Raw genomic sequence first — 10,232 nt, 5'->3', positions numbered from 1 at the left:
TCCAGGATAGTGAGGACCGGGGTCGAGCATAACAAAGACTTTAGCTTTTCAAAAGCTTTGTTGCGCTCTGGCGTCCACGAATAGGACACCCCTTTCTTCGTCAAATCATGCAAAGGGCGTGCGACGCTTGAGAAAGATGGTATGAATTTGCAATAGAAGTTGCAGAAGCCTAGGAACCTTCGAAGCCCGGTTAGGTTGTCAGGGGCTTCCCAGGTGCTAATGGCATCTGTCTTGGTCAGCGAAGTCTCCATCCGACCCTTTCCGATTACCATTCCTAGAAACTCGATTTCTTCGGCTTCGAAGACACATTTGCTGATCTTCAACCGAAGTCCTTCTTTTTGACAAATTTCCAAGAACTCTCGTACGCGAGTCCGGAGTTCTTCCTTTGTCTTTCCGTGGATTGCTACGTCGTCCATATACCCCACCTGTTTTCCTCGTTGGCTCGCAAAGGTGCGATCCATATACCGCTGAAATGAAGGTGGTGAATTGCACTGGCCAAAGAACATTACCGTCGGTTCAAAGAGTCCGCGGGGCATGATGAACGCCCCTTTCCACTCGTCACCCTCTTTGACCCGTAAGTTCGTGAAGCCCCAGCGAATGTTGAACTTCGCATAGTACTTTGATTTGACGAGCTCATCAAACAGAGCTTGCGCGTTTGGTAGCGGGTGTGCGTCCTGGATAGTGAAAGAGTTAAGGTATTGGTAATCTTGAATCAACCTTTTCTTTCCATCCTTTTTCGCTACAAAGAACACCGGCGCTGCTTGAGGCGAAGTTGAAGGTCGAATTTTTTTGCACTTCAAATTTTCTTCGAGGAAGTCGTCTAGAACCTTTAGTTCGTCAGGCGACATAGGGTAGACCGCGGATTTCTTGGGTTTGAAATCTTCTTTGAGACGAATCTCGTGATCCAAACCCGGCCTGTGGGGTGGCAGCGGGATATCTTCCTCGGAGAAGATTTGCGCGAAGTCCTTGTATTGTTCCGGGAGCTTTACGTCTTCTTTGTTCGGAGCCAATGCGGCTTCCAATTCTGTGGAGAGAGTGGTTTTATTAACACTACTTACCACTGGTTCTTTTATTGTTCCGTCCTTATTGAATTTGACGGCATACCCTTCGTAATGCCACGGTAGTTGGCTGTTAATAAAAACGTCAGTTTCCTTTGTAGGTTCATACCCGTCATCCCAACAAACGATCTTGTTGTTCCCCCAGTCGAGTCTTGGTTTGAACGTTCGGAGGAACGGCATTCCCAGGAGGATGTGTTCCTTTCCAACCAAGGGCCCAACATAGCACTTGATGCGGACAACGTGATTTTTGATGATGATTCGTATGGAAACCTTCCTCGTGACCCATTCGACATCCTTTCCGGTGAAGGAAGTGGTCTTGAAACGGGTCTTAACGCGATAGGTCGGAATCTTGAGACATTGAACGATTCGCTCCGAGATGAGTGAGACCTCTGCACCCGAATTGATGCAGCACATTACTCCTGCTCCGTAATCTGGTAACCACGTTCTTCCTAGAGGCAATTCGACTCTCATTTTGGATTCGTCGTCTATAGTAGTAGTACAGATAGTGGATAAAACAGATGCGGGACCGACTTTAGGAGTTTCAGTGGTCCCTCTTAAAAATCCTCCTTCTTCAACCCGTGCGCTTTTAACTCTTCATCCATCGCCGGACGGTCATCAACATAGGCGGCTCTTGATCCGTCTGATAAAAGGACGATGCGCACGCCTTGAGGCACAGGGGTCGACTTCGGGGATTTGCAGTCACGTTTCATGTGACCCTTTGCTCCGCAACCGAAGCACGTAATTTCGGGGTTTGATCAGCGTACGTTTCGCCTTCTTTTGTTGACATCCATCGCATCGGGATCTCGGGAATTGCTGCGGAAATGAATAAACTTCTGCTCATACTTTGACTCCTTTCCTTCGAGAATGTGCCTGGTGGCGATTGCCATTCTCGCTTCTCCCGCGCACTGGATCCATTTGATCACCGTGGATGGGGCGCGTCCAGAATTGAGAATCCAATCTCGATACTCCTTATTGAGTCCCTTTCCGAAGAAAATCCCTGCTTCACGCGACTCCTCTTTTAACTGGGCCTTGTTCACAAGTCCGGTAAACTCAGCGATGTAGGCCTCTAGTTCTCGTTTTCCTTGAGTGATATCGGAGAGCCGTAAGATTGCCAAAGCGGTTTGATCACCGGATTCGAAAGTAGCTTTGAGACGATCGACGAATTTTTGGAAACTATCGGTGTACCAGATGGTTCCGTCGAGAAGCTTGTTTTCGTTCTGGTAATTTTCGGCAAAGGTTACCACGGCTCCCTTAGTCATATAGGTGAGCACAAACGAGATCTTGAGGGATTCTGTGTTGTAGACATGTTTATTGAGGTTCAAATAACCTTCGACTTGTGTCACCCAGGTCTGAAGCCCGTTATGGCTTCCATCGTATTCTCCAGGACGCCCGACATTAAACTCCCTTCCTCCGTTGGGTGGGCGGACATCATACGAGCTGTCACCATCATCGGCTGGGGCTTTACCCTTACTGGATCCACCAACGGGACCCTCTGGGGGAATTACCTTTCCGAAATTCCTGGTGTACCAAGCTCGCAGAGCCGAGTCTGTAGGCGTACCTGTTGGGAAGGGATCACTCGACTGTCCCTGACCAGCTATCTTGCACCAGTCAGCGGCCAAAGAATGCATCCATTCATCCAACTTTTCCCTCAGCTCCTCCTCTGTATATACCTTAGGTGGCATTTCGGGAGCTGATTCTCCAGGTCCGATAGTCATAGACACCTCGGATACTCCGCGTGCTTCTTGTTCTTCCTTGAGGACTGATCCGAAAGAAGTCTCCGACTTCTGATTGTCTTCTTCTTCTGAACTAAGCGCGACTTCTGATTCCCTAAAACGGGACAAATAAGACAACCTAGGATTACTTGCTGTGGCTGACGGCCCAAGTCTTCCTAGCGGTATTGGCGGTAAAGGCGGGTTCCTACCAAGTCCTTGCGGGATACGCGGGGGAACTGGTGGTCTCGACTTCTGAGGATTTGACACTTTGACGGATAGTGACAACAAAGACCGAGGGAGGATTTATTTCTCGAGAGAAACCTGTTGGTATAAAAGGGGGATTGTGCGCGAGTGAATTTACACGTAGGGATCCACGAGCACAATGGCGGAAACTTGTAGTTGAGGACAGAAAAAGGGCAAGTCTGTTTTTACGCGTAGGGAAACGGACGAGCCTTGGAGAGTAGAAGGTTTGACGTGGTTTGTTGAAGTTCAGTAACCAGGGACGAGTAGACTTTTGCAAAGAGGTCGACAAGTCCTGAAAGCTGCGTAGAGTTTTTCGATTTTGTTATGCCCAAGCACGGTGACTTTTTCAAATGGAATAGGCACGAAGCGCGCGAGGTGGGAGACTACGGGCCAAACGTATCGTAACCCCTATGGCTGAGTTATCGCGAGAATCCGACAGAGGTTCCTTCTGCTGGCGAGTCCCTAAGGTTGTTCGCGCGGAGAGAGAACAAGGATTAAAGCGAAGTTATTAGCTCAGTTGCAAGCTATCGAAAAACTGAGGATACACGACGAAGTACGTAGGCTTAAATACTCTAAAGTAAGAGTACCCTTCCAGTCGTGACAGGTGCGTCGCGATGTGTATCCGCAGTAATCAACAAACTACGCTTTGAAATAGAAATGAGTCATGCGGTGTCAAAAGATGGGAGTAAGGCGTAAGTGAAGGCTATACCGACTGCGCAATCAATGCACAGTAAGGAGCCTGACACCGGAACTATAGTACAGCATAGACGAGTCAGAAAGAGTCATAAAGATAAAAAGGGGGCACCCGATCAATCACAAGAGTGGTGAACGTCACGGACGGATCACAGGTGATGGAGTCTCGACAGGTATTGGAAATACCTGGACAGCAGGTGATCTGAACTCTCCCCTCAGCATCCTAACCCCTAGGACGAGGACCAAGACCAGCGACGCGAGGAGGCACGTGACGCACGTGACCGTTAGAAAGTAAAAAGGGGAAACGCCGTAAAAGAACCGTAACAGTCCGTGTGTACCTACTCATGTATATAAACTCGGGGATTTCTTCCTCAATCCCCATCGAATCAAGTATTCGTTCTTCACTTGTCTACTCGACAACTGAGCCCCTCAACGCTTTACAAGCTTACTTCAGATCTACTACCGTTCTGATATAAAGGCAAGTGTTCGTGCCTAGCTCTTCGTTACTTCCTGTTCCTCTGCACAATAGGTAGCTACTAATCAAGGCTCCAGCTTAAATTGCGAGATCTGAAAGACAGATTCAATATATGCATCTCCGCTCAGCGCAAAATCCTGCTAATCTAAATGCAGAAAAGCTAAGCGCTTAGCTTTTACTGATGTACCACAACAGAACTAGTCCTTACGCGGTGTGATACCACACCGATCGAGTACCGTCCGCTCGTATAATGAGAACTCCTTGCAAGAAACAGTCATACTTGAGTTGTACTTTTCGTTTGTGGGAATCATCAAACATCAGTATCTTCAATCGGGAGGAGCAACCGTACAATAGCCACGTGGGAAGGGGTAATGTACCAAGAGGTACGGGAAGCCTCTAGGTGAACACGGACAATAATATCTGATGGTCCTGAGACCGCCGTACTCGCTGGCTGACATACATGCAATCAAATTCAGAGTCAAACATACATGCAGGGTGTTCGACAGAGAGTTACATTCCATTCTATCATCCCTCCTTGAGGAAGCAACTACCTCATTCTACATCAACTTCAGCTTCAGGAACTGTCGCGGTGCTAAATTTATTCCCCAACACACTAAGTTCCTCCTCCACTTGCGTGATGTTAACAGGCCCCGGTCCTAGCTCTACCTTTCCAGAGCCAGAAGTTCCGTCCGCGGGTAAAACCGACCCAGGGAATGAGACGGTAAGAGTCCTGGGCTGGAGGATCTGGTTAACTGCGGTGACTCGCCGTGGATCGAAGTAAGGAATGGGGCGGGGCGGGTAGGGCACCGTCCCCTTCACGCTGCATGGTGATTAGGATTGTGATATGGTGACATAAAATGCAGTCTGCATCGCAACGTACGTCAGATTAATGGAAGAGACGACCTTATATCTCGCAGGTGCGCCGAGCACAAAGATACGTTTGGAGGTGCCCACAGTTGTGTAGAACATGCCGACGAAGCCTCCCTACGGTATATATTGTTTAGTCATGGTACTGAGAGGTCCAGGGTCCGACCTACCAATTGATCTTCAGAAGGGATTGGGTTGACTACCGTCTCTCCTTCAATCTGCACATCGGTAGTTCCCAAGGGTCCGGCCTCACTCAGCGCGAGTAACAGCTCCTTGTACTCGTTGCGAGTGAGATTTTTCCCGTTGAGGACGACTTCGAGGTTTTGGGCGAAAGTAGCGTCAAAAATCCTGTTGAACCTGTCTGCGGTCTTGCTTCGCAAGAGAGAGTTAAGGCGTGAAGATGCCCAGACAGGAAGAAGGGGGACTCGGGGGAGGACACGTTCTGAGGCCATTGCTGTTGTTTAGTGATCAGTGTTTGTCGGTGGTGAGTCTGAGTACCAGGTCATTCGTGCTTTATATCTTGGACGAGCCTACGATTTTAACGCTCTGGACTTTGAAGATAACCGGTGTGCCGATAGCATGTGACCATGAACCCGCCAGTCCCAACTCCCATGAGTCCGGTCCATCACGCCCTGACCAGCGACCCAGGTATGAGTGTCAAAGAACTGTACCAGTGCCCACGTTCTCCTGTGATGGTTTACAGAATAGGGGGAGATTAGAGGCTCGATATGGAACAAACGAGTAAACCGCTTCATACCAATGATCGCCGCCCATACAAGATCAGAAAGCATGCACTCCCATAACTCCATCGACATCAAGTGCAAGATGGCTGTGAGCGGTGCAGGAGCTTAATGAATTACATAAATGGTTTCACTTACCAGATCCAGCGCGATGTCTGATCCACAGCTCACAATATTGAATTCCATAAACGTACATGATTACAATTAGGACTATTGCCGCATCCGCTGGGCTATGCATGCTCCAGTGCCTGAGGAATCATAAAACGGTGAGCGTACATTCGTCCTGTCAGAGTTTCGACGGAGACGCGCACACGTGGCAGCAACCGGGTGTGTCAGTTACCGTCCCGGCATGCACCTCTATCACAAACGAAGGGCATTCTGTCAATGAGTGCAAAATTTAAACACACCCACAGAATGCAAGGGTCACAAAAGACAGCAACGTGAGGTGGGATCACAGTCCAATAACTTCCGGAAAGATATACTGGGAGGAGGAAAAACCCCACTGCCGATAGGTGGCCATGTCTAACTGAGGTTTCTGTGAAGCTTTAGAAGATGAAGCAAAAGGTTGAAGCGTCTCTCAGAATCAGCTGAAGGACCTGTGAAAATCCCGTCATGAATTGCTGCAATTCCATCCGAAGTTTCAACCTGAGTGTGGGATCTGATTGAACCGCTAGCAATGTCGGGGTTATCCGTCACAATTTGCACATTTCCAAAACCTCCAAGCAAACAAGTAGTTCAAGTATAGCCACCTCAATCATCCACCTCAGGAGGGGCGTAGATCATTTGAACTCGACGGACACAACGCATATTGTGAGAAGGTCGCACCTGAAAAAGGAACGGAGCACGCCACGCACGGCCACAGAACTATCGTTGAAATGCGATCACTAAAGATGCCAAAGTATGCGAAGGCACGAAAAAGCGGCATTGAGACGTTCGGTTCGGCCAAGGTGGGTAGAAAAGGAGGACAATGTCTGCGAAGCCCAAAATACCGATTTCTTGTGCAAACCTTGAAGTCAATCCCTCTGAGGAAAGAGCCATCGGGAAAATCTTGTCTGCCTCAGATATGGATCGAGTGGTCTTGATTCAGGGACTCCCGGGAACCGGCAGGACGACAGTCATTACTGCCACAGTCACCAGCATTATTTCGTTACCCGCTGCCGGTAGTCGGACCATTTGGATAGCTGCACGATCGAATGTCGCTGTGAAGAACATTGCTGAGAAGTTTGCGAAAATGGGCTTCTATGACTTCGTGTCAAAGGAATTTCACTTTGACTGGTGCGTCTTTACATGTCTGGGAAATCTTCTGCTCAGCAAATGTCATAGGCATGAGCATCTTTACGAGAAGCTTGAATCGTGCCTCATTCGCTCTGAAACATTCAGTCGCGAAGGCGTTGGCGTGTCCAGACAACTTCACGGGACTAGAGTCATCCTGTGCACACTAGGGATGTTATCAAATAACCATCTCGAACCCTCCCGTCATATCAATCCAGTGGACATCCTAATCTTCGACGAAGGGAGTCAGATAGAAGTCGGAAGTTACCTTCCACTTTTCGACCGTTTCAAGTTCACCCTCGCGAAGATCGTCTTCATTGGGGACAACAAGCAGTGTAAGTCATAACCGTGGCTCTTTGTTCGTTTTTTTAAATCCTATAAGTGCCACCTTATGGACAACGCGAGATCTCGACACTACATAGCATCTTCGAAGTCAACCACCCGCATAAAACAGCAGTATTCTTAGATACGCAATGTGGGTAAACTCCGCCCCGATGACCTCTTCAGATCGCATACCTCGCGTGCTCGGCGACTTCATTTCACAGAGAGTCTACAACGGGAAATTGAAAATTTGTCACGCAAACTCAGTCAGTCTCCCGTGCCACTTCATTGACGTTGAAAGAGGACAGGAAGAACCATCAGGAAAGAGTTGGATCGTGCGTTACTTCCTCGACTCTAATGACCATGCCTTGTATCAAGGCAGAATCCCTCAGAGGCGCAAGTTGTAGTGCAGATCGCCGCTGCATACCAAGCCAAGGCACTAAACTGTCGTATCGTCACACCGTCTGATGCCCAACGCTCCCTTATTGAACGTGAGCTGCAGGCGGCGAACGTACGTCATGAAGATAAAGTATTCAACATAGATTCATTTCAAGGTTTGCTCCTTCATCCTGGTTCTGCCCTTCCAAGTTCAACCCAGCGACAGGCAACCAGGCGGAACACATCATTATCTCTCTGGTCAGGTCACAGACTTGGCTTCCTGATTCATGAGGGACGAGCCAATGTCATGCTTACTCGTTAACGCTCCTTGACTCCGCTCCGTCTGGCACCCCGACTAGGACCCCGAAAAAATTTCTTTGGGACTCGTCGCACGAGCTAGGAAAAGTAAAAGTAGAGCCCGTCGCAGCCAAAGCGACGAAAAACAAACATCCTACACCCCACAGAATCACAAACCTATCCGATAACCACACTCAGCATCCCCGGCACATCATAACCCCCGCCGCATGACCACGACAGGACGTCCGTCCTTGAGGTCAAATTCCCACGCCATGCCAGGACCCCCGCAAGCACCCCGTATGTCAGGCCCCAGCCTAGCCGGCAAATCCACCAGGAGTGGAGGTTTCTCACTACTTGAAATCATTAGCGACCCGGAAGCAGAGATAAAAAACGCGGGCTCAGCCAGAACATACCTGGACCAGCTCTACATGGTCCAACGTGAGCCAGCCACACCTGAACACATCTCACATGTGCTATTCTACATTTCACAAACCAAAGGTGTAAATAACATGTTAAGATCAGCCATCAGAGCCATGGCATATTTAGTCATGGAACTAGCATTGTTAGTGATAGCTGAAACTGTCATCAAAGCAGTGTCAAGCAATATAGAAAACTCAGTTGTTGCTGCCATCTCCCCTCAGATTGCCAAAATCTTATCAACTGCTGACAAACTAGAAGAAGTCAATGAGGATGCAACCTTGCTAAATGCCAACTACACCCAAAGAATGGAGTCAATCACTAATATGACCAATGGTGCAGACACTCTCTGTCTAGAAGGGGAGGTCCAAAACATCATCTTGGACATAGGCATGATGAAGATGACAATGGAAGACATGAAGAACCTGCTCAAGAATTACATGCCCCCTGCCACCACCCATATGCCATACAGAGATGTCCTAGCAACAACAGCAACCAACTCCAACCAGATCCTGCTAGGCAAATGCCTCTCACCAGAATATGCTAAGGCCCATGCTGCAATAGAAGAGAGACAACTACTGATTGATCTCAACAGCAACCACCCCACTCTCAGTGACTCCCCATCAAGGAGCTCCATCATAGAAGTGATCAAATTGGCCCTAGAAGCAGTAGAGCAAGTTGACAGCCATGACCTACAGCTCAAATCAATCACACAACTACATAACAATGGCATACTCCTAGAACTCAACACCCAGGAAGCCATGGATTGGATCAAAGAACCTGCAAACAAAGCTACCTTCCTTGTGAAACTAGGTGGTGAGGTCATGATCAAAAACCATCATTACAATATAGTGATCCTGTTCCTCCCTATTTCAACCAACACAGAGCTCCTGGACACCCTCTGAGAAATGGAAGCAAGAACAACATCCCACATGAATCAATCACTCAAGTCAAATGGATCAAAGACCCAGCCAAACACTCTCCCAATCAATGAGTAGCACATGTGCTCATCTCTCTCACTTCCCCTGAAATCACTAACCAATTACTCAGAGATGGCCTCTATTGGGGCTTAGACAAGTTATGACCACACAAGGACAAAAAAGAACCAGTCAGATGCCTCAAATGCCAGTGTATTGGGCATCTCGCAAGAGACTGTTAACAATCAGCAGACACATGTGGTGTATGTGCTCAGGCCCATCATATGCAGGAATGCAACTCTGCCACAAGCTACTGTATCAACTGCCAGAATGACACCCATACCAGCACCAATAGAAACTGCCCTGACCTAGCTAGAAGATGCAATGCAATGGACAAGTGAACCCCAGAAAACTGCATGCCATACTTCCCCACTTTGGACGAATGGACCTACATCAAACTCCCCCTTCACCCAACAATCCCCATTGTACCAATGAGGCCCCAAGTCCTGCAGACTGCAATCCCAGGCCAGTTTAGGCAAACAACACTAGGGGAGGCTGTGAACTTCCACACCATACTACCCAGATGCGGTCAAAACAACATCAGAGGGGGAAGAGGAGGCCCCCTCATGTGCCACTACATGCAACACAACATCCCACACCCCCCAGCTCCACCCCTGACTCAACCTCCTCCTGTCCCCCCTCCATCCCCATCATGAACTCTCAGCCAGGCAACACAAACCCCACCCCCCCTTAACCTATGTCTGAAAAACATACACATAACAGAACACTAACTAAACTATGCATCTGGCAACAGAACCTCAATACTTCTCACATTGCACTGC

At 48.6% G+C, this 10,232-nt stretch overlaps 3 protein-coding genes across 3 annotated transcripts; 2 read left to right on the top strand and 1 right to left on the bottom strand.

Annotated features, from left to right (window-relative positions):
* Nucleotides 1-4,601: 4,601 nt before the first annotated feature.
* Nucleotides 4,602-5,586, bottom strand: F5J12DRAFT_504713 (uncharacterized protein). The gene is made up of 3 exons (XM_051739758.1): nt 5,215-5,586; nt 5,062-5,161; nt 4,602-5,001 (listed from the first exon to the last, which is right to left on the bottom strand). The coding sequence occupies exons 1-3, from the start codon at nt 5,498-5,500 to the stop codon at nt 4,734-4,736; spliced, it is 654 nt and encodes a 217-aa protein (XP_051595004.1). The 5' UTR covers nt 5,501-5,586; the 3' UTR covers nt 4,602-4,733.
* A 1,646-nt stretch (nt 5,587-7,232) lies between these two features.
* F5J12DRAFT_727945 (AAA domain-containing protein) lies at nt 7,233-8,050 on the top strand (the record flags this gene model as incomplete). The annotated part of the gene is made up of 5 exons (XM_051741839.1): nt 7,233-7,395; nt 7,443-7,535; nt 7,568-7,716; nt 7,764-7,935; nt 7,986-8,050. 5 exons carry the CDS (start codon nt 7,233-7,235, stop codon nt 8,048-8,050), a joined length of 642 nt encoding a protein of 213 aa, XP_051595003.1.
* Nucleotides 8,051-8,328: 278 nt separating this feature from the next.
* On the top strand, nt 8,329-9,378 carry F5J12DRAFT_897931 (uncharacterized protein; the record flags this gene model as incomplete). Its single annotated transcript, XM_051748069.1, has 1 exon — nt 8,329-9,378. One exon carries the CDS (start codon nt 8,329-8,331, stop codon nt 9,376-9,378), a length of 1,050 nt encoding a protein of 349 aa, XP_051595002.1.
* Between the last annotated feature and the right edge of the window lie 854 nt (nt 9,379-10,232).

Source organism: Pisolithus orientalis (assembly GCF_024613125.1).
Source record: "Pisolithus orientalis strain OTSU chromosome Unknown F5J12scaffold_63, whole genome shotgun sequence".
In the NCBI taxonomy this organism is placed as follows: Eukaryota; Fungi; Basidiomycota; class Agaricomycetes; order Boletales; family Pisolithaceae; genus Pisolithus; species Pisolithus orientalis.
The sequence above is the reverse complement of the archived record's forward strand: the minus strand, read 5'-3'. Positions and strand labels throughout refer to the sequence as shown.